Here is a 25,721-nt window from a genome sequence, read left to right as displayed (position 1 = left end):
TATGCTTTCCTTGTCTTACCTAAAGAATATACATTACAGAGTGGAGCGAGGTTCGCTGCGACTGTTGTATTGTTGCGAGACTCAAGCGGGCGGTGTAAAGCGTGCAGCGAGCCGGCTCCGGGGCGGCTTGTCTCGCGACTCGCAGCGCGTTTCAGTTCTCGTCGTTGCGATGACGGTAGCGCACGTCACTACACCGGCTTTTCGACAGGTTACGTATAGACGATCGCGCCGATACCACTCTCGAAACTAATAAATCACGGGAACTAAACGAAGCATACCCTCCCGAAGAGATTATAGCTCGATATGAGATAACAAGGCTGTGGCACGACTCCGGTGATTAATTACTAAAAGTCTGTTCAACTCGAATGATTCGAACGGAAGCGTAATCTTGGAGGGATTAGATTTAGATGAGTAATGTAAATAGACAAACATTGTTGGATAGTTCCGGAAACGAATGTTGATTTACTGCGTGAGATTATAACCGCTTATGAACTGTAGTTAGTGTACATAGCAGTGCAGGTGAATGTTCCCGGATAGGTAAAACTGGTCGGGATGGCCGGGCAAAGGCAATGGATCGTTGGGCTTCTGTGGACCGTACTGGCTTCGGTGCTGGCTGACTCTTGGACCGCTTACCAAGAGCAGCCTTGTTGCCGTCCCGTAACGCATCATCGCATTCGTCACCACCGAGGTAAGTTCTACAAATACACTGTTTTAACTTGTAATTAACAAACAATAATTGTAAGAGAGAAAGCCAGTCTCCATAATACCTTACCATTAGCGCCTACTTATTTAATCTTCGATAAATGCAAACAGCGATGCACAGTTCGTTTATCGTTATCATATAAGACCGCGCACGGGAAGTGCTCGTTCATTATCTAGTAAACATTAGTCATAGTTAAATATTCAAACTCGTAATGCTAGGTACGAAAGTTTATTCACCTGTGTTAAAAATATAACTTTACTTACTTGTATCTATTAAATAATTAGTAATATTTTTTTCTTACTTAATTCTTAATTAAATTAGTAATATTTTTTAATTACTGAAACAATATTTCCTTATGAGAAGGTAGACAGACATGAATTCATATTACTACTCATAAATTATATTTAAATAAGTTTTCTTACAGACATAACACGTAATATGGTATTAATTGTTATAAATAAGCCTTAAAATTGTATTTTCAAACTAGCATTATTGCAAGAGCAGAATGTAAAATCTGCTTTTACTGCTCACATTATATCAATTGATACAAATTATTAAATAATATATTTTTTTATTAAATATAAAATATTATGTACAAGATAAAATAGATGATAAAGAGTTTGTAGTTAGTTTTCGTTGTTTCATGTTTCGTTTCATTTAATTTATCTTGTAAAATAACGATTTAAAAATCCCCGTAATAGCCTATTTAAATAAAGGATAAATGTATATATTTTTTAAATATTTAGTATTTACATTTATCATCAAGATTTAATATTGGCACAGTTCAATAATCAACCAAATACAATCTTTAATACAGACATACCTAATAGTTGTTTATTATGTTCCAAATGAGCACTAGAAATTAATATATATTTAAAATTTGTGTCTATATAAATTATGGTACCTAAAAAAACTTAATCTTAGATCCCACTTTTAAAATTAATATGTACGGATTAGAAGATTAATTATTTAATTTTATAGTTGAATTAACTTTATATGGAGTTCGTAACGCGATTTATCTTGTCCCTGATTTACAAAAGTTATGAATTATTGTATTAACGTATAGAGAGCAGCTTTATTAAAACTTTAGAGTATTCAATAATTTTGAAATTTGATTAAATTAGAATTATATAACATGGCATAGTATTTATTTAATTTTGGTTCGATTTTGCAACCGCTAATTAATTTTTATCAGAAGAATAAAGGTTTTGACATTTTTAATTAAATTATCGTGAGGATTTATACTTATTATTTAGATAAAATAACTGGCTGTTAAAATAAATCTAAACTAATATTATAGCATAGTAAAATATTATTTTTTTAATTTTACAATCGCAAGTTCATTATTATCAGAAGACTAAAATTCACGATTTCACAATTTTGTAATACAAAAACTGTCAAAATGAAAAGTAATTATTTAGATAAAAGATAAGTGGTGATTAAAGAGTGGGCTCTAAATAAAATACATGTTAGAGGCAAGCGCGTCTGTCACAGTAACTGACTTCACCGCTAATTGTTGGTTATTTCAATATTATTTATTACTCAACAATAACACCAAATAAGCTTAAACTAGTATTGAGTAACAATAGAAAGATCCTATATTTACGTAATATTAAATACTGCTTTGTTTTATAATGAAATATTAATAAAGTTTGCAAAACTGTTACAATAGTCTCAATTCAAAAATTCAAAATAATAATAGTTTAAGATCGTTTTTCTATAAATGTTACTACTTACTAAAATAAAGTTAGTTTAAGAGAATAAGAGAATTTAGTTATTCTATTAATCACAAATATAATAGTTATTTAGGGTGATGTTTTAATAAAAACATTTGAAGAATTATATTATGTGTTCGTGTCAAGCGAAGTTCTTATCTCGCTTGGGTTCACACCAATGTCTATTTCAGATATTATATACATTTCAAAATGCATGAAAACCGAGTAGGTTGATTTTTTCGATATTTTTAGTTATCCCATATATCGTTGCGTTATAGCTCAACTGTACTTGAATTGTGAGTATTAATATGATGTCTGTACAATTAATAACATGTACAGAACTAAGCATTATTTATTGTTAAGATCTACAAACTAAATAGATAACATCTATTTTTATTCCAGCATCGCCCATTAGATAATTTTAGTAGTGGGAGTTAGTTGGTCCCTTAGGGGAAGGCTATCGGTCAGTAAAAGAAATAAAAAGACCATGAAATTAAAGTTAAAAAAGTAACAGTCTGTCAGTGTTTATTTATTTAAAAAACTTAAATTCGTTTATTTAATATAAAAACATTACACAGCAAATTTAATTACTGATAGTCAAATTAAAAATTACCGCTGGTTCGGAAAAGAAAGTTCTTAAAAAAAACTAGCGAAAGAAACTCGGTGGGTTTTTATTAATTAATTGTAAATTTAATAAAGAAATAGCCAGGATTGCTTAATTTCCAAGGTTTAAATATAAATGTGCTTTATATTTTCAACATAACCACCATATAAGAAACAGCATTACATTATAGGTTTGTATTTGTTCTATAGATAAGTAAATGGTTCCCCTTCTCCTAAGACGTAAGTGTTGGATCTTGTATCATTACGCTGCTCTAGTAACTCTGGATATACATACGCATAAATATATAACAGATTATTACCCGGCACATGCAGACTTCCTTACGATACTTTTCTTCAAGGACGAACTGGAGATTAATTATAAACACAAATTACGCTCATGAAAACTCAGTGGTGCTTGGCCGGATATTAATCCGCAATCATCGGATTATAAATCTTCAGAACCAAATGTTCTATACACTGGGCCATTTCGGATAATGAAAATTATAGTAACCAAAATTTAAATTCAAACTATAAGTTCACGATGTAGATGTTGTGTTTAGAAATCAAATTAAATATTGTTAATTTACTTTAGAAGTACTCTTAAACATAGAAACCAATAGCTAATAAAATAATTATTACTATTATCGAACATCTATTGTCGCGCCTTACCGAAACCAACTCGTATACCGTGACGGCAAACGGCTTGACGCTCTCTTATGCGTGTTAGTGCAGGGCATACTATATAGCTTGTTGCTTTATTATTATTATACAAAGAACATATTTTTATTATATTAACAAAACTCATTTAATTTACATTTTTATTTATGTTTTCTTTAATAAATTTCGATATTTTACATTTGCTGAGCGTCCCGTGACGCCTAATTTTTTTCATGAAACAGTTTCAAACTTTTTTATAACATATTAAAACTAACTTAGACATATTAAATACTTCTGATGCACACGTAGGACATAAGTTATTATCTCGATAGGTTTGCAAGGGGTTTATCAAAGTTGTACATTCACTTTCATTAAAACACTATTAAGTTAACGTTCTATTTATTTATTTTTATATTTTGTGGATTTATTGGTAGTAAACGTCGACCATAATTATATTTAACTAACGTAGTAATCAAGACTTATTTCATAGTATGCGTAAATTTATATATCCTAGTGAAAAATACTAAAACATTAATAAAATTTTCGTCATAGACGGCTAGCACTAAAATATTTTTATTAGTCAAGTTTAATCAAAGTGAAAACGGCTTGTTATATAAATTAGCTTACTTTTGCACGTCCATAAAAAAATTAAACTCATTTTTCTGACGACATTAAACGCATTTTTGCCTGTATAATATTTAATTTGAGGCAACGAATAGCCTGGGCCAAATTCTTTTTGGACATCTATAGGCGAGTTGGGGACAATTTGCCATCATTAGCAAGTAACAAGCATTCTCCAGGCTTGAGCGTCCGCGTCGGCATAAAAAACGTACCATATTAAAATATTTTCTATGAAGTCAGGAATTTTGCTGTATAGGTATTGTATTTTGCGTATTTTCTCCCAATTTTATATATTCTAAAATTACGCAAATAAAAAAAAAAATAACGTGTATTGCTGAGTAGTATGATTTGTTCACCATCTTTATTTTAACAAGGATTCGTTAAGGAGTCGGTTTGTAAGAAGTCACGAGAAGCATAAAAGCTTTGAATGCCCGATCGGTTCCAGTTGTCAGGCAGCGGGATGCGCGGGGAGGATCACTGCAAACCGGCTTCGTGAGCTCGCGCAGGTAATTGACTCGGCGCTCGGTGTGCGCGCGGCTTGGTTGAATTGAGCCATAAACAAGATAGTATAATCAAACTATAAATGATGTTTAATAGGTTTATTAATATAAGCTCGCTAGTCCGTGCTTAGGAACTTCAGATATGCAGTTTATGTTTTTGGGTATTTACTCAAAACTCCATTCCACTCCAATAGTAAAAAGATAAAAAGATAAAATAAAAAGCTAACAGATAACATATTACTGATTAGTTTTACCAGATAAAATTCATTTATAATTCATGAAGCGATAGTGATTAATTAATCTGTATTTAACAGTAAAGGCTGTTCATCGTTCAAGTATTAACAACTCAATTTATCGAGCAAGCTCACTTTATGTTGCTTCGTTTGAAGCCATTAATTTTTACATCATCTTATTATTAACTTTATTCAAAGTAAATTAATATTTTTGGTTAACTTCATAACGTTTATTATTATTTTTTTCTTACAAAGTAATAATAGCAATTGGTATAAAGTTTAATTATCGTTTTGTGTATTTGCTGTAATAAAATAAATAGTCAAGCTGCAAACCTAATCTGTTAATCTGCTAGGGAGAGGGCTCGAGCGCCCATGTCTGAGCGGGTAATTTAGGTGATTAGCGCATGTCACCGCGGCCCGAGTGATGACTTAATCGCTGCGCCCAAACATTGATGGCCTTGTCTATATACATAACGTGTGATATAAGTAAAGAAATTCTAAATAAAAGTCCGTTATTAATTAGGACTTTTAATATCTCTATTATTACATAAGTATAACAGATATAAACTGGTGGTAGAGCTTTGTGCAAGCTCGTCTGGGTAGGTACCACCCACTCATCAGATATTCTACCGCAAAACAGCAGTATTTGGTATTGTTGTGTTCCGGTTTGAAGGGTGAGTGAGCCAGTGTAATTACAGGCACAAGGGACATAACATCTTAGTTCCCAAGGTTGGTGGCGCATTGGTGATGTAAGCGATGGTTAACATTTCTTACAATGCCAATGTCTAAGGGCGTTTGATGACCACTTACCATCAGATGGCCTATATGCTCGTCCGCCTTCCTATTCTATAAAAAAAAAAGATATAAATAAAGAGATTATCATTCATATATCATCTTCTCTCAGATCGACGTTAAAAAAATATATTAGGTTACGTATGAAATTAGCGTTTTGTCGTTATGACCACTTTGATCTGAAATATCTTTATATTTACCAGTAAATTATCTCCTCTTTGGTTAAGAATTCCAAATTCAAATTTATAAATTCATTTAGCTGGTACATTTGAGTTTTGAAAACAGTCATTCATTTGTTTTTTAAAACATGAAATATCGGTATACTTAAGAGTACGAGTTTTATCGTGGCACCAGTGCTGCAGAAACGGCTCGAAGGATTAATGATGTGTATGGCGCTGGTGTCGCAAAAAAAGCACGGTACGTTTTTGGTTTCAATGTTTTCGTTCTGGAAATTTCGACCTTTAGAACCATTCCCGTTGACGGCCGGAGACCAAAGTGGAAAATGAAGAATTAAAGGCTATTGTGGATGCGGATCCATCACAAAGCACTTCAAAGATAGCTGCAGGCTTCGGGGTAAGTGATAAAACTGTTTTAATCTACTTGCAAACACGTGTCGACTGCTGTGTTACTTTGCTTAACCAACACAATAATGAAAGGATTTTAAATCGAATCATTACTTGTGATGAAAAGTGGATACTTTACGATAATCGGAAGCGTTCGTTGCAATGGCTGAATCATGGAGACCCAGGCAAATACTGCCCTAAACGAAAATTGACTCAGAAAAAGTTACTTATGAGTGTTTGGTGGACTAGCGCCGGTGTCGTTCACTACAGCTTTCTAAAATCTGGCCAAACGATTACGGCAGATATCTATTGACAGCAACTGTAAACCATGAAGGAAGAACTAGCTGCTAAACAACCGAAATTAGTCAATCGCTCTAGGCCACTGCTGCTTCACGACAACGCAAGACCACATACTGCACAACAAACAACCACTAAGTTAGATGAGCTACAATTGGAATGTCTGCGACATCCACCGTACTTCCCGGACCTGGCTCCAACAGATTATCATTTTTTCTGGAATTTGGTCAACTTCTTACAAGGAAAAAAATTCAACTCCGATGCGGCAAAGAGTTTATTGAGGCCTTTAAAGAGTTTATTGATTTTCGCCCCCATGGTTTTTTTATTAAAGGGATCAATGAACTACCTATGAGATGGCAAAAGTGCATAAATAACAACGGTGCATACTTTGATTAAATAAATATATTGTACAAAAACGCCAATTTCATATGTAAGGACCTTATATTATTAGATATGCATATTGAAACGAATTTTATTATATTTCTGTATTTAGCTCATATTATGTGTCTTTTACATGTAGATATAATACTACGATTCTCAACAATCTATGTCCGATTACTTTGACCAAATAACAATTCGTTTTGCTTACGAATTTGTTTAGTTAATTTGATTTTGTCTATTAGTCGTAACGATAACGATTCGTTAAATATATACCTGAAAATAGCAATACAAAATATTTCAAAACCGAAATATTGAAATAAACTTTAGTAGATAGATATGTATATTATGTGGTAAGTTACACGTTACAATGACCGCGGTACCACGAGGCGTGTGGTCTAAAATAACGGAGTCAGAGCAATCGTTCTGACAGCCATCACTTCACTAGATTTTATCTCCACTACATTTAACTATTTACTAGTTGCTATATATCGCTCAGTATCATTCGTTACACACACAAACTCATATTTTTCGTTATTTAAATTACAATCAACAAAAACGTATATCACGTGTACTAGAGAACAAACTCAATTGCAATTTGACAATTTTTGTGGATATAATTTCAAGTTTTTATTTAAAAATGTTGATCAACTAAAATTGAAAACAATCAACTATTATTGGCAGAATCGACAGTGATTTATTGATGTGTAGTTAGATAGGTAGATTTTAACTTCTAAATATAACAATATTGTCAATAGTTTTGTTCACTTTACATTGAGTATGCCACTGCTAGAGAAATACCTTCTCTTAATAGAAAACTGCGTAGGAATATTCACAATACACGATCAGCTACTCTGATTTAACTAACAACAGACAAAAAAGACTCGCTGTTGACACGAACAAATTCAAACGAAATAGAAGTAAATTATTGTAGTTATACAATTTATACATCATTAACTGGATTTAATTAAAATTACGGCATTTCTATCGTAAATGAAATGAATAAAAAAATCGCACCGAATTTTATATTTTTCCGTTGCAGAAATTAACGTTTTTCGAGATACTGTCGAGATAGTTAGAGATAGTACTTATTAGTAAGACTAACGATGTGATTTCACACGGGTGTTGTAAATGTTAATAACATACTATTACAACCTACACTTTCCTTGAATGTTAAAGCTATAATATTAAAATATATGAAAATTAAAAAAATCTTCTTTGTAATAATATAAGTATGGTTACATACTTTCGGTGTTAATAACAAATGACTTCACATAACAGTAACAAGCATGAGTATTATGAGTACAATGAATAGAGATTTAATCTAAGTATTTTTGTTGCTTCATCAATACATTTACATTTAATTGCAACGTCATCATTAATCAAATTATTTTATTATTGTTGCATTATAATCGTTTGCTTATAATTAGTTATTGAGAAACTTCGATGTTAATTTTTTTTTTAAATAAAAATTAGGGGATTTTTTTATAGGGTTAGGTCTTACTCACGGTAGCATGCGCAAGCGACCCCGTGGCGCTCCTCGTTACGACGGAAAGGGTACCGCTGTTTTTTTTTTAGTGCGTTGCCGATGTTCAGGGCGCCCTCGACGCTTTGGACACTGGAGAGTCCTACACCCCTCGGTCATTATTCCCGTGGGGGAAATGCGTGAAGCGTTTTTCTAGCGTAAAAAAAAGGTTTACGTCTTACAAGATTTTTGGGATGACGCCTCCTGTCAGCAGACTACGCTCTAAGATTTCATTGTACATACGTTACATAATTGTATATCAGAAATAACAATAATAAGTCATTGATAAGGAACTAGGTATTTTAAAGTCAATAAATATATATAAAGTCTATAAATATATTTTAAAAGCGCATATTATATTTTACCTGCATATATTTATATATGCGTAAAGTTTAATGACATTTCAATTCGTGCTGGGATTTCCTGTATATAGTCAAACGGGCTTTATTGGGCATGTAGCGTCACAACTCGCAAGCAGTCGCGCGGTTTGTGTAAATCGAACTGACAGACACCTCAGAGTGACTGACGTGGCTTGAACCCTTCTATCCGAGATAAATCACTCTGTACGTAAAATGTAATTTGAAACACGTGTGGTTCACAAGACAAGAATAAAATTAGACCGCGCTTTTAAAATCCCATTAAGACATGTCTAATATATTTTAATTAGTTTTACATTATCAAAGAGAAACTTAATATGGTTTAGTGAAATAAACGTTAAAGTCAATTATCGATATTATTATCGAATAATTTACTAGCGTATACTTCAAACAAAATTGTTAAACATGTAACCCGTTTTCAGTTGGCGCTCCTCTTTAAGACGGAAAGGGTACCGCTGGTTTTTTAGTGGGTATTCCGATGTTCGGGGCGCACTCGGCGCCTTGGCCACCGGTGATTCCCACATACCCCACCACTATTCCCGTGGAGGAAACGCGTACAGCGTTTTTCCAGCGTTAAAAAAAGGTACCTAAAAGTATACACGTAAAAGTATACAAGTAGGTAAATAGGTAGCATAAAATAAGCAAACTATTAAAAAATAAGTTTTGTTCATTTGGGTTTACGAAATAATTATTAATCCAATGGATATGGAACTTTCTCTTTCAAAGCCTGTACACATCATACTGTGAGTCTATATACTATTATATCGACCGTATATTATTGTATGAGATAGCTAATTATTTAAACATAGCCGGATTGAAAATTTTCGATTCACGCGCTATTTAAGTGAACGCTGACAATACCATAAATGACATCAAAACTTGGAGACGTTTCTAGAATATAGTAATATGTAAATTACTACTACGATATATTAAACGATATGGATAGATTATATCTTTTATGTTCAAAATTCAGCATTATATTTAAACGTATATTTTAAAACTATAAATATACTCTTGCAAAGCAACTTATAAATATACCTTGAATATAAACAGTTTATATTGCTTATGTGAACACCGTACTCAAGTATTGTCTTTGGTATTCAAACATTAGCTGGCTTGTCTGTCGATAAGACCAGTAACATGACACTCATTCAGGAATACGACCTAGCTCGAGTGCTCGACACGAATATTATGCGACAACACCTTGAGGAAATGTCAAAGACTAAATGCAACCATAGATATGCGCTTTTAGTTTCATTACAAAGTGGGGTATATGTAAGCCATTAAATTCTAGATTCATTATAATAGTCAAATTTATATATTATATTTTGTTCAAAGTTATTACTTAAAAAAAAAATAATAAAACGTAAATCCATAAACAATAGGAAAATATACTGTCTGTCAAATATAAAATAGAATATTATTGTTAAAAAAGTATTTACATTTAGAAAATGTTTAAACATCAAAAATTCTACAGATAGTTCAAACACAGCACAGTAAATTAAAAATTGAATATGACTAAAAGCTACCAACAGAATGGCAATTATTTCCATTTTTTTGTGCAGTTCATACCTGCCGGCTTGTGTTTATGGCAACGCTTAGTTGAGTGGAATGATTGTGTAAAACTGTTGGACGAACTCCAACGAGTACGCGGGTAACAAACGATACAAATAAAGTCAAATGAGTGAATCTGCCAGGATTCAGCAAAGGGAAATCAAATTAAAATTCTTGCTTTTGTAATATAGCCTGTTTCGGGTAACATTTTTATCGTTAGTATTCATGTCTAACTTATACAATCTAAAGTGATGATATGTTTAAATTGTAGTTATTTTATGTTTGTACTGTTAATATCGTCAATATATATATATATAATGACGATATACGCAAGGAGGCTGGCTAATAAAGCTAAGTCCTTCGTTAGTAGCTAGTCAAATCGTTATGTAGCAAGTCCGTAAGCCGTAAACCGGTTTGCAATATTGATTCTACAAAATAGAAGAACTATCAAGAACCATAGCTGTTACTATTTTTACTGTTAGCTAATTAAAATATTATTTTTTATGAATAGATGTACAATTATATACAATTCATTATCTAAAGAAGTAGATGATTCAAAACCTATTAATATGTTTAAGAAAAAATTAAAGAACGATATGCTAACGAAAGATCTGATTAATTAGCACCACTGATCATATCAGTTACATAAGTTTTACTTTTAGTATATAATTTTATAACATAGGTTCACGTTTGTTTTTGGGAAAAAAATGCATTTAAGCCTAACATAATATTTTAATAGCATTACAAATTGTATTAAAGACATTTTAAGTGAATTAATGATTTTGATATGTTTTCCTTCTCCAAAATAAACGCATACGATTTATGAATGACGGTAATAAACATTTAGGTGTTCCATTTCCAAGAATTCAATTGAAGTTCTTAACTTCCTCAATTGTGTTTTCGTTTTCGTTTCGACGGAACGTGCATGTAAATAACATTGAGTCTATTGTATGCATTTGCGGATATTTTGTATTGGATTTCTTCGAGGCGCGATCACGGTAATCTAACGGAAGTGATAAACTGAGCCGGCGAGTGTGTTGCAAAGATATCTTGTGTTTGGGTTGGCGAGCAAGTTGTCTTACCTCGTTTTAAATGTTACACGACTACGGCAGAATTGCTCGGAGCACTATAAAGTTTCATTTGGTTTTAAAAAGTTCACACAAGTAAAACTTAATATAGTTATTACAATAGTTACATGCTATTTATAAAACCCATATAAGCTAAGAAATAATTTTCTAAAAGCATTATAAATATATAAGTAGGAAAGATTTGGAAGGGAATTTTTATTGTGCCATTTCGTTACTTTTATAGTTCCTAATTTTACGCCTTAATAGAATACCGACAATAGTAAATTGCGTGTTGGCTTTTAGCTGGCATCGCTCCAGTCGTTTCAATTTTATACAGGACGCTGTTTGTAAACATCCCTAAATGATAAACGCATAATTTAACGCCCCAGCGAAACAAGAAAAATTGTGCATCCATTTATTTTCTCGATCATAGAAGCGTGAAGACGTTTATTCCGGTAATTTATGAGTTCACATAGAGTTCGATATTCCCGCTATGAAAATGTATCGCTCTTAAATTTATGTTCATATAAAATTTATTGTGTAAAACGCCTTATTGCCGTTGCTCTCAAAGCTTTATTGAAACGTTTCAAGTAGAAAAGCTGCAGCTTATCACATATTTTTAATGTAATTTATTTTAAATAAAGTAATTAATATATGATATTTTTATTATTTTATACACATTTTATATTATATGTTACACATGAAATAGAAACATTTTAGCTTTCTGCACTTCATCTCCATGTTAACTTTAACAAATCTCACACTCCTTTTGCACGCAATATGCTTAAAAAAGGATACAAAATTTTATCTTCACGTATTAATATAAGATTAGTGGAAATATTTATGTACTAGGTAAATACATAATACATATATATGTTTATTTTTATCTAGATGTTCGTAATTATATTTGGTGTGTACGTGATACGATATATTTCAGAGCACTGTAAAGCGTTTATTATGATTATTTTTATTACTAGTAGAAAAACTTATAGAATATGCTACATTGTATGGCATAGTATTGTTTCGTCGTTCAGTTGATCGATTTTAAAATTGAATTATTCCTGTGTTTTAAGACAAATTAAGTTGTCTCCGTTAGATTTAAAATTTTGAAGTAACGCGCAAAATCTAATTCCCACGGAACAACAATACAGTAGAAGCACAGTTCGCGATACTATCGCAGCCTTCGTCGCCACAGCACATAAATCTGGCTTTGATACATTTTGGTAGGAAGCCAAGTGTGGTGCATCGCATACCGCCCAAAACATTTCGTCCTTCATATTGAAAAATAGCTATTTTGGAACACGAACTTTCTAAAGTTAAATTTAACCAACTTTTATTATTTTTAATATCTAAACAGAAATGTACAAGAAACAATATAAGTTGCAGAATTTTTATTTTGGAATAAATAAAAATTAAGAATGAAAAGACATTATTTCATATTTTGTTAACTCTTAGATTATATTACATTAGAGGTTACAGGAAAGTCACATATGTATTTTATATTTTTATATAATATATATTTTTTTTCAATTATGTAATTTTTTTATTCTTACTATTCGCCGCGACTTCTCCCGAAAATATACTCTCCTCTTGTAGTCAGTTCTATAGCACGTATTTGTATTTTTCTATCCATTCTTTAAAATTATCTAAGATAGACAACAAGTTCTGGTCAGATTTACAAAAAAAAAAAAAAATACAATACTTACAAAATCATTCAATTGTGTTAAAGTATTTAACATAATATTACTGTGCATCGATTATATACAATATTATCTATATGCCAAGGATTATTAGGTTTTATGTGAATTCAGAAAAAACAAACATATTAATTACATATTTTTAACTTTAGTATAAGGTATAAATGTAATCTATCTAGGAAATAGCCATATTTTCATTCAGCCTTCTTATAGAATCACATCTACTTTCTAATTTAAAATTTTAAGTCGCATTGGCAACTGCTGTTTATGACCACTTTTTCTGAAGCAACCTTAAACCATTGTATTCGAGATAAAATGATCTTTACTTTGATATAAAAATTAATCGGTAAGCAGATGAGTACAAATTGTTAAAAAAACTCACCTGTTTACACGTGGCAACCAGGTAGTGGTGACAGGAAAAAGGTGGGCAACCTAAGTGTAGTATATTTCTTAAAAATAATTTTTTTCGATTGGTGTAAGACTCATATGTGGCAAGCACGTAAGTGAAGAATTAAAAAAAAATAAGAACAGAATAATTAATTGAAGGTAGTCATGACCATATTTTATTGGTAACCTAATCATGACATGTTTATTTAATTGTATAATTTAAGAAAAAAATATTATTAAAAGGTAAGCAGAGGGCTAAAGGTCAACCCTAGTTCGGATCTTAGACCAACAATGTTATTGGAGTAAAAACACAGATAAAAATACAGTATTTAAGTGTAAAATTCCATTAGAGTGATTTGTAATATTTAAAAAAAATAACTTACTATACTGTATTCGCTTCCCGATATGAATATTTATGAAACAACTTTGTTTGTTATCAGTTACCAAGCTCTATTTAAAAGTTGAGACGAAGGCAAGGGACATCCTACTAGAATAAGAGGGCAACCTCGTGATACCACCTTTATGAGTATTTATCGTAATGGTTGCTCTAATCTTAAATATAAAAATTGATGTCTATTTTGTTCGTATGTAGAAAACGTGCGTTCACGCATAGTTCCCCGATCGTGTATAATTTCATTATTACGAACTTTGTACAACACTTTTGTGAAAATTTCTGTAGACGAATATTAGATGCCCCGCGAGTCGTATTGGATAATTGTTCACAAAACAATTAAAGCGTATTGCTACGAACGTCAATAAATGACTGCTAATAAATAAAATACCATTAAATATAATTATAAGGCAAATAATAAATTTGGCAAGCTTTCTCTTTACTCATCTTAAAAACAACATAACGAAATTAGCTTACTTATAACATTTTTGCACAATTTTGTTTTAAGCGTATCTATAAAAATAATAACACCAACCTCAAATAACCTTTCAGTAAATATTTGATATCGTTTGATTGAAAAACAAATTTATAAAATACAAGGTAAAACAAATACCATGTGTGTTTTATCTATAAAAACGGGCCGGATCTACACTGAGCTCTTAATTCGGTAAACGTTAGTTCGTAAGGGGAATTTTTAGTATTTTATTAAAGACTAAAAAGCGTTCATTATGCAAATCTGTCTTCTACAAAATATCCTCCGTATCTTAATCAGTATTTTGTCTTACAGAAACTAATACAATGTAAATTGAAGATGTCTTATTGATGATGAGAAGGGTTTGAAAGCGCATAATGAATGGCCCGTATTATGCCGGTGCGAATACCATCGCTTGCCCGGCGTGACTGGCAATCACTAACATCAATCTAGACCTAGCTCGGTTCATTGTGGGAACGGAGTATTTCCTATACTCTAAATTAAATTGTTCTCGATAACGGGTCTTCTGGTACTTATGTAATTTAAAGATATCGCAATTTTTTTTGTTAATTTAATTAGTAATAAATAATATTGATTGCTCAAATAAGCAATATTTTCAATCAAATAATGTGTAACTAAATGTAATAATTTAATGGAAGCTGTCTTTTGGATAATTTAATGAAAATGTAACAAAATTAGCAAGTTTAATAAAAAAATAATTAAAATCATAATCGTGTTAAAGTTAAAATCAAAAGTGCAAAATTTTACTTTATGCCTTAAGTTCATTTCATTCAAAATTGCACTAACATGAAATACTCTTCAATATGCTTGTTGTTGAATATTGTTGAAAATAGTGGTTGAAGATAACGCATTATTGGTAAGAAGTCTTTATTTTGGTAATATTATTTTTTAAATAATGTATTGTCTGCCGTTTCATGAAAAAATATCTAATATTGATATATCGCGACCCTAGGGAATAACGAAATCGAGGCGCAAAGCTTAAGCTACAGGGTATGTTATTGTTATTATTAAAAAGTATTTAATTAATAGTCAACAATTAGTGCGATCTTTTCTTGGCCGATAAGTTCGTTAAGTAATAGGTTTCATTTTCAACTCGGTGAAGCAAGCTCATTAATCAGCGTTGGCGCTTCCGTCCTCGAGGCATTTACCCTGTTCCGGCCGGAAAACAGTTTATTATAATTGTTTTTGATATAATAAACAAAGAAATATTAACCACGTCATTTTTCATATCCACTGATAAAACTTTTCGATTCGTTTTTTTTTACAATGAAGCATAAGAACACTGATACGACTGCAGAAGAGATCAATAATTACCAAATAGCGTTTTGGAGACACAGTCTCCTTTTATTCCATTTTTTTAGATCGTCTATGTATATAGAAATGAAAAATGAACGTATAATGTATATTATGTTGAACTCTCTGATTCAACGGCCAGGTTATAAAAAAGCGATCAACGTTGAAAAGCTCACTTCGCGCCTCACAAAATTAATATGTCACGAACTGTTTCGCACAGTAATATTGATGTTATAAAATTGATATAAATCTCTTTTTAAAAACATGGGATTTTCTTTAATTACATTGATAAAGATATAATTTTTTAAACGTTAAATTAAGTGCTAAAAGCAATACATGAATTTATTTCTATATTAATGTATATAATCTACAAAATAACAAACAATAAGGACATAATTTATAGATATTTTAATAAAATTACTAATTATTATTTAGACAAATTAAGAGATAACTTTTAATAAGCAGATAAATCTAGTTATAACTCATACAAATATGCTTTAATAATTTCGAGTTGTGAATGATATTGTAAATCTTGCAGTTCACTGATCACAGCGAAATTAATTTAGGTTTAAGGCGGCTGACGGCGAGAGAACACGCTCTACATCAGGGTATTTCTGGCGCAGTTGCGATGCGGCAACTTGTATTCATAGGCACATCGTGGTTGTCGGCCCGACGAACACGGCTTCACCGGAATTGATCTGTAAAATTGATTTTCGCCACTGACGAACAAAGGCATGGGCGACAGCCTTCAGGCAAACGCTCTATTGCTCGAAAGCTTTTCAAGTGTGTTGCTTGATAAATTAGGTGACTGACAAAAATATAAATGCATTTAGTCGGACTATCCTTATATTTCGTTGGAATTCATTTTATTTTGAATTTGTCCGTAAATTGATTGTGTTGTAGAAATTTATATATTTTAGTTTTTTATTTCAATATCAAGATTTGCTTTTTACTCTTATTATGTTCTTAAGCTAGGTAAATAAATAAAAGTGATAGAATATATTATAATCTCGACTAGTCGAAGCACAAATAATACTTTAAAAGGATATTTTTTGTCGATATGTTTTCGAAATTCTCTGAAGCAAATGGTCATGGAAAAATTGGATGTGGAATAAAGTGCGACGCAATTTTAGAACAATGAGCTGGGAAATTGCTTTTCAAGCAAAGTAAGGATAACCGCGGCGGCTGCTTTCTGACGTTCTTGGTCCTACCATCTTTGTATTACATGGAAAAAAAATGTTTCTTTATGTTTCCTTTTTTTAATTTACAATGAATTTGAATTTTCTTTTTTTCTAAGTCATGGTTTTACACTAGTAAATGGCTCCGAACAACCCGCTACAATTCGAGAAAATTTACGTCGTCGTTTTTACAAATACTTTCATCAATCGTACAAAGCGATAAGGCGTTTCAATCGTAATAATGAGCTGAGCGTTGTTTTCACTCGTACTTATTATTTTTTTGTCTTCGTTATTTTAATTACAAAAGCAATCACTGTATAATGTGATGAGGGGAAATTTAAATGATTTTTAAATTCTTCATATACATAGACTTGTCGTTGTCTTATTTTACAGTTTTGCGAATTTACACTTTAATGTCGCAGGCCTGTTTGGCTTCGTTGACAATATTGATAAAAATACACATCATGAAATAAGCTTTGGCAATGCGGAAACTATAAACTATTATGATAAAAGTTCCACGATCCCAAATTAAGGTTTTACGTGAATATCGATATATAAATATGATAATTAACGACCTAAATAATAAGTATACGATTTGTGCATTATGAAATATGTTTGCATGAATATAATTTCAAAGAATATTTTAACCGACATTAGCAACATTGCACGTGTGGTTTTAGTTCCAAGTAATCAAAACATTCTCTGTATGATTACGTTATAATGATTAGTTAAATGGGATTGCATGCAGTCGGTAACATAATTACATCAATAAAATTTAAAGGTTTACTTTATTTAATACACTAACAACATGTACCTACAACAATCGCTTAAAGCAATTTAATACCACAATCTAAGACATTTATACATTGCCATATAACCAACTTTGCATTATTTGTCAAATTTAACATATTCTACGTGGCGGTGGTGGTAGGGGCTTTGTGCAAGTCTGTCTGGATAGTTAACCGTTCAACCCATACATATTCTACCGTCAGACAGCAATACTTAGTATTGTTGTGTTCTGGTTTGAAGGGCGAGTAAGTCGTTGTAACTATAGGCACGAAGGAGATAAGATCTTATAATTAGTTCTCAAGGTTGGCGGCGCTTTGACGATGTAAAGGTTTACCATTTATTATTAAGTAGCCTATTTGCCAATCTGCTCACATATACATATATTTCAAAATAAACTTAATAAGAAAAATGTATATATAATTAAATATATATATATATATATATATATATATATTATATATATTATATATATATATATATATATATATATATATATATATATATATATAATTAAATATATATATATATAATTAAAATATAATTATAGATTAAAAACTACCGCTTTTTTCCTACAATTATTCTCCTTGGCGCAAGGGAATTTACCCTTTGCTTTTAACGATTTAACCATTCCGTAATTCGGTAATTTCGTATGTATTACTATATTGTGGATACTTGTTAAACCTTGTTCGCGTCTTAAGTATTATATACCTTAATTTCAAATATTATCCACACATTTTTCTTATTAAGTTTATTTTGAAAGCGTATTCTCGAAGCTTATCCCAATGATAAATCAATTAGCTTGACTTGTTAACTGACGGTGCATGATAGATTGTTACAGCTTAAACAGATTTTAAATTAGCTTTTGTTAAACACCACGGGGGCATGATGAATAGATTATAATGAGTAAATTTATTTCGTTTGCTTTTTAATTGGTAGTAGGCTTTTGTTATCTTCACGATCGAAGACATGTCATTTTTGAGTGAAGGTTTGTTTATACACCAACCTTATACCTACATGTCAATGTCAATCAGTGTTATATACATACATATAAGTAGGTAATAAGCATTGCAGTTAGGTCGTAGTAAATTATAATACAAAACACATACAATAAAATAGTAGTAAAAATAGCTAGTCTTTTTACTAAAAACGATTAATAAAAATAATATACTGAAAAGTTGTTAATCCATATTTTCTTGAGGTCAAAATATTGAAGAGACAGTAATTAATAAAATATTATATTACAATTACATTCTGTTCTTGGTTTTTTATTTCGTTTGCTTCTCATCTCTTGAGTTATTTTGCAGGGCGCCATGGTATCTATTCTTCTATAGTCGACAAGAAAATACGTCAGCATATATTTTTGCTGAAATTTATATTAGGTACTTCGACTTTCTGTAAATTGTATGCTGCTGGTAGTTTGTTTGTTTGTTACCACAAAAGTAATCGGATTCGAAAAAGATGCCATCGTAAATCTACTTAGAGCGAAACGGGTTACAGAAATGCCACCATAAATTGACCATCCATAGTTTACGATGCACTTGGAAAGGAAACAGGGTCTCGTGTTCCTATACAGATATACTTGAACTTTGCTAGCTCTTCTGATATTTATTATTCACCAGGTATTCTGATAATATGCGTTGAATGCCAGACTGTTTACCTATATTATCAATAAGATATAAAACATTGACATTGCGCGCTGCAACTTATTATTTTTAGATTTTAATAAAACTTTTATCATAAAATATAAAAAATTAATTGAATAGTATTGAAAAATTTTACAAACAATAATAAGCGGTTTTTAAAAAGTTCGCATACATACAAACTAGGTTAGAATTTCATAAATCATATCCACTGTGCTCTATACACAATGTAAAATATTAACATTTGTTTTAAAATTTCTCGTTCTTGTATAATGTTTATATTATTTGTCGTATATTTTCCTTCATTTACAATTTGATACGATTATTTTATTCGTAAAATGTTCTAACCAAAGTTATAAATTGCAACAGCATTAGGTACCAAATGTTCCACTTTAGTTATTAGAGTAATTTGTAGAAATACACGGAGGCGCCTGCATGAATCCCGCTAATTAAAATACTAGGAGTTATGTTGATTTCGTAGCAATAAATGTCAAGTTGGTTACTCTAAGATGGCTTTGTTTCATTATCATTGCGTTTATTTATTGCAATAATTTTATCAATTGTCCCAATTATTCCTATTGTCATATACATATCCTATTACCCTAAATTTTCTTTATATAAAAGTAAATTAATAAAGTCAAAGTACGAGTCAAAGTTCTACTTCATGTGACTCCTTTCTATTCTTTCTTAACTCCCGATCACTAAATGTATTATATATAAATGGAAATTAATGTGATTCCGCGATATTTTGGTTAAATGAACGTATTAATTCTACTGAGCTACGTTGGCTCTCATATTCTTTTTATTTATAAGAATATTAATGTTAAGATATTACGATATCTGGTTAAATAAATTATATGAACAAGTCATTGCTGTTGCTTATGTATCAGGTATTAACATGACATGCTTCTCATTTGTTAATTAATAAAAAAAATCTTTTATCTTACGAAACATTTCGCCCATTAAAGATTGATAACAAAAACATTTTTCGCTTACAATTGAATTACAACTTATAAAGATAATATCTTTATAAGTTGTAATTCAAAGGATATAAACATATGATAGATATTATATAATAAATTTGTTACTTTTAAGGTTTAATGTTAATTCAAAATTCGACGAAAAAGTAAAGGATAAGGAACCCTTGAATCCGGAGCAGGTAGAAATTATTTCCGTGAGACTAAATCAATCACAGTTAGATGCGTCTTGAAGCCTCATTGAAATGCAAGGGATCCATTTATTACTTCGCATTCAATTTAGGGGCCCTCTGTTTTCTTTCAATGAATTGCTAATGAAAAGGCCTATTACGCTTTCTATTATTAGATCTGTATATATACGATAATACTACCTAAATTTTCAATTTACATATATATGTAATATCATTATCACAACGTGTATAATTAATAAATAGGATTAGCCAAATAATTGCAATTTTATTTTATAATATTTTTTGGCAGTCTAGCATCAGGTTACCACCGCCATGCCATACCATTATAATTGTTTGATTATATAAGAATTAAGATATTAGTTGCTTCTGGACAATATTATCGTTCGCAAAGGCGTGGACTATGTCGTGCGCCGTTCATCAAAATAATTTTAGAATATAAATTTCAACTCACAATTAAATCATTTTCTATTTCTGTTCACAGTTCTCTTTGAAATGCTCCTCATTGTTAATAAGATATGTTTCGTGTAGATGCTATAGAAAATTTATAGGAACGAAGTGAGAAGTATCCCAGTGAACGAAGTTTTAAATATACCCTGTTGGGCTTGCAGCTTCTGTCACTATCAAGCGAGATAAATTTTACATTTGCTTTTAGGATTTGTAGTAATATGCAGAAGGGTCGTTGCTTATTTATTTGGTAGGCTTAAAGATGGATAGCCTGAGTAGTAAAGTGTGCATAGCGGTCGTGCCTACTTAAACTTTGAAAAACCAACATTTTATTGAGTCTTTCAAATTTTTTTAGCAATTTGTGTTTTATCTTATTATTGTTTGGTATACGGCTACCGTTGCGTGTATTGTGCAAAGGCAGTTTTCAAAGGCTGAAGTAATATCATTTATTATGATTTTAACATTTGAACGAAATAAATACATTAATAAAAACCAACTGGGAATATAATTGGAATGAGCAATTTCTGTTAAACAAATCTACTATGCTGTTAAGGAATACAAATTAATATTTCAACGAGAAGTTGCAGAATTATTGATGATTATAATTAGTGCCACAGCACTAAAAGCACTCAGAATATAAATTGGTTGAATTAGCGATTCGACATGTTATACAAGACGTTGATAATAATTAATATTTAGTCTTTGGATGTGTGTCAAAAGTCCCAAGGATCCTTGACTTGTTGTCTCATATCGCGACTCGATCTGTGTTCCGTTTACGGTTTACTGTCATTACGCGACAGGGAATGGCTACCATTCTATCTACGACTTCTTACTCGTACAACAAAGAAATAATTTTGCTACAAATTTCAAATTGTTATTGTCACGTGTGTTTTACAGTATTCAATTTTATATTTAAAACACGTAATTATATGTAAAAAAATAATAAAAAGAGAACATATGTTATTATTATTGCTATGGACAATGGTAGATTAATTTTATATATTATATAATTTAGGACAGGCCTAGTGACAGTACAGGTCCTCACTTGAGTCGCTGGGTGGAACGGACTCACGGCACACTCATATTGAGGCTAATGCAGGTACTTACCGGACATGGTTGCTTCGGTAGGTACCTGCACCGTTTTTTTTTTTTTTTTTACGCAGTCGGTACCTTCAAAAAGCCATACCCAGCTCCAATGAGGGGGGAACTGAGTTATGTGGGATTCTTACCCACTAAAACCACTGCAAAGGCCGTCCTCGGCACGGATCGGAGAGGCTGCGGGATCGTGTTGATATAACGCATCCACGGCCTCTCCCGTGCTTTGCTCCGTTCGTGGCTCAGCGGAGCTCTCCTCAGGGGGCAAAGATAATACCCCCCCCGCACTCCTTGCTAGTGCGTACGGCAGCGCGAGGCCATCCCGGCTGCCGTCCTCCTCAGGGCCATCTGAAATAAGATCCGCGAGGCCCCACCTCACGCATCCACGGCCCCAGGGTAACGCCCTATCTTTTGAGCCCCGGGCGTCGGGGCTGTGGGAGGGCCGAGACGACGCCGACGTCGTCTCCACCGAGCAGGATCGGCTCATTCCCGTTCCTGCTCTGCGGTCTCCTTGTGGACCATGACGGTCTCACAGAAGGAGGCTACGGCCCTCCACGCCGATTCCCTGCGAAGCATCGCCGACACGATTGCTCGCAGGGACAGATCTTGTCCGACGATTCGCGTCCGATCTTACACAGGTATTCTCCAAAACAACCGTGATCGGTCATTACCTGCGTAAGTCGGAAGGTGACTCGTCGCTTTCGTCTTATCCAGGTACCTGCACCGTATAGCAAGGCGGAAGGTTCCACCCTCCTGCCATGAGTGTGGCGTTCCATCGGACACGACGCGTCCCACCCTGATTGAGTGTGCCGCATGAGGGCATCAGCGCCATTCCTTGGAAGCCATCCGTAGGTGGAGAGCGTGATAAAAGCTATGATCGATAGCGAGAGTTGCTGAAAAAAGATAGTCTCCTTTTGCGAAAATATCGCGCGTGCGCGTAGGAGCGTGAGAATAGTGCCTCCACTGACCTGCTTCGCCGAAGAAGACCTGAGAGAAGGCGTCGGCGTTATGCGCTTCTTCTTCCGCCGTCATAAGTCGTCGCCGTCCGCCGGGGTCTCTATACTCCTGAGCACCCTCTAAATGGTAGCCCGTAAAGGTGGGTCAACCATCGGAGCGTCACGGTAGTATGCGCAAGCGTCCCGTAACGCCCCCCAAAGAGGCGGAGAGTGTATCGTTGGTTTTTTAGTGAGTATTCTGGCGCATGCTCGACGCCGGCGAGTCCCATATACCCCCACTTCACGTGGGGGAAGCATGTGAATGCGTTCTTCCAGCGTGAATATAATATATATATACATATATACTCATTTCACATGGTCACCTTTCACATGGTCTATTTTTTAACCTTCCTTTTACCATATTATCCAGATTCAGTCCTCTTGTAACATGACATTAATGCGAAGGGCATTACACATACCACGTATACCTATTTCATGATAATCTGTTTCCAGTGAGCTTTTCTGTCACTTTTCTGCTACAAGTATTTTAAAACTTTCTATACAAGTATAAAATCTAGCGGTTTGGTAAAAATTACCACTTTAGTTTGCTGTTTATAATTTTTTTTTTAAATCCAGATAGTATTTCCTGACTACAATATTTCATCACAATTGACCCCGATATTTCTTTATTAGTTTTGTTATTCATTTTGATTTCGCATTTGGCTATCTATGCCCACTGTATAGCTATTTCTGTATAAGATTTTTAAATTTGATTGTATATGATTATTTAAGATATATGATTGAGGTAAAAAAGTACGCATACATTGTCGGTTCTTCTAGGTAGAATCTACATGCCGAACCGGTGGTATCTGTAAATTTAATGAATATTTAAAAATACGGACGCAAAAATGCTGCTTAATTAATATTTCTAAGTAACGCTTGATAGTAAAATTTAAAGAGCTTTTTATTATTTTTTCTAAATGAATCGTGTTTTTTGTCCGATGTTGGATTAAGATAATATATCAGATTACAATGAATAACAAATGATCAGTTCTGTTGGTTCAGATAGCATTACATTGCTAATGCATTTGTTTTTTAATACCATTTACTTGAATAATTTATTCAAGTCAACGTTTTATCTTAATAAATATAAAAGGGTATTTGTTTTGCTTTGTGACATTCTAGTAATATTTAAAAAATATCTTATTTACAATTCATTTTACGTCGATACAAATTAGTTAAAACGTTTTTTTTATTCGCGTATAATAAATCTTAAATATTGCTGAATATCGAAATGTAACACGCAGCAAATAGAAAATATATCGTCGATGTGTCCAGTGATTGAATGAGTGTGTAAAGTCGGTCACTTGCTTACCGAACATAAATCCTACAGAAAATAATGGCGTCAAGATACAGTTACTATGTGGACAGAAGTCATGAAGGCGCCAGACTGTTTCTTTACCGCTTTCATTAGAGATATATTACTCCTTTTATTCTTGTTTAGTTTGCAAATTCTCCCAGAGTTCTTTGTCTCATTTAGCATTTATTTACGGCGTATTCAATTTAAATACCATTCCTCTTACATTTTATCGCTCGAGAAATTGCCTGTCTTGGACCTCGACTCTGTCCTATTTAAATTTGTCAATTTTGCTTTTATTGCTCTTTCCTAAATGTTGTTCAGTTTTCAGATGCTAAAACGCTTATAAATAGCAAAGTTAATCTAATGTATATATCGTTTTAAATTGTATATTAGATAAATCATATTTTTTACTATGACAATGAAAATGGGTCAGAATCTATTTAAGCCACAAAACAATTCAATCTTTATATCAGTTTCCATATTTTACAGCAAAATATAAGACATCGTCTTACATAGACCAATAATCACTTAAAGAGATTCCGTCGTTCGTACGATTATGACGTTAACGAGACGTAATTAAAAGTTAAATTTTCTATTAAAGCAAAGTGCGGTGGGAATGTGAACAGTGCCAAGTGTCGGATTTCGGACGTGCCCCGAGTCCGCAATGCACTGCTTCTGTGACTCGTGGCTCGTGCCTAGTTTTCACCCGAACTACGGATTTACCTACTTTTTATGCTTTTTAAAGGTAAATTTATTTCTAATTTTCTTTTACATTTAATGTCCAGAGGGTTTTTGAAAAATCAAATCAAAAATGTTCCATTTGTAAGTCAGTCGATGTAAGAGATTAGTTGATTAAATGAGAAATAGATGCATAGGTTAGATATTTCAAATGTGTTTACCAAAAAAAACAACGTTGACCTCGTAAGTCTCTAGTTAGTTAGTGTATTTTTCATTATACTATATTTATAAATAAATAATATGTTTTTACAAACATACGCTTCAGCCCGATTTAATATGACAGTATTACATTTTTTTTAATTAAGCAATGATTCACTATATTTAAAACGATCGCTCTTTCATCTGTGAAAAATTTAATAAGATTAATCTCAAGTAAATAATAAATCTCTTGACTTATAAATTGTCAAAATTGCCTATTTCTTATTTCAATAGTATTTCTTTGAAAGCCGAAATCATTTCCATCTTAAGAGATAAAAGGTCCATGGAGGGCTAATTAAAAGCCACGTGACACTCTTCTTGTGTGAGCGA

General features: G+C 32.3%; 1 protein-coding gene across 1 annotated transcript in view; it reads left to right on the top strand.

Annotated features, from left to right (window-relative positions):
- Positions 1-163: 163 nt before the first annotated feature.
- The window catches only part of LOC126768181 (semaphorin-2A-like), a 52,224-nt gene continuing 26,666 nt past the window's right edge, over positions 164-25,721 (top strand). The window contains exon 1 of the mRNA XM_050486132.1: positions 164-688. Coding sequence (XP_050342089.1) covers positions 553-688 — 136 coding nt within the window. The 5' untranslated portion in view covers positions 164-552. The remainder of the gene's footprint in view (positions 689-25,721) is intronic.

Source organism: Nymphalis io, chromosome 4 (assembly GCF_905147045.1).
Source record: "Nymphalis io chromosome 4, ilAglIoxx1.1, whole genome shotgun sequence".
In the NCBI taxonomy this organism is placed as follows: Eukaryota; Metazoa; Arthropoda; class Insecta; order Lepidoptera; family Nymphalidae; genus Nymphalis; species Nymphalis io.
The sequence above is the reverse complement of the archived record's forward strand: the minus strand, read 5'-3'. Positions and strand labels throughout refer to the sequence as shown.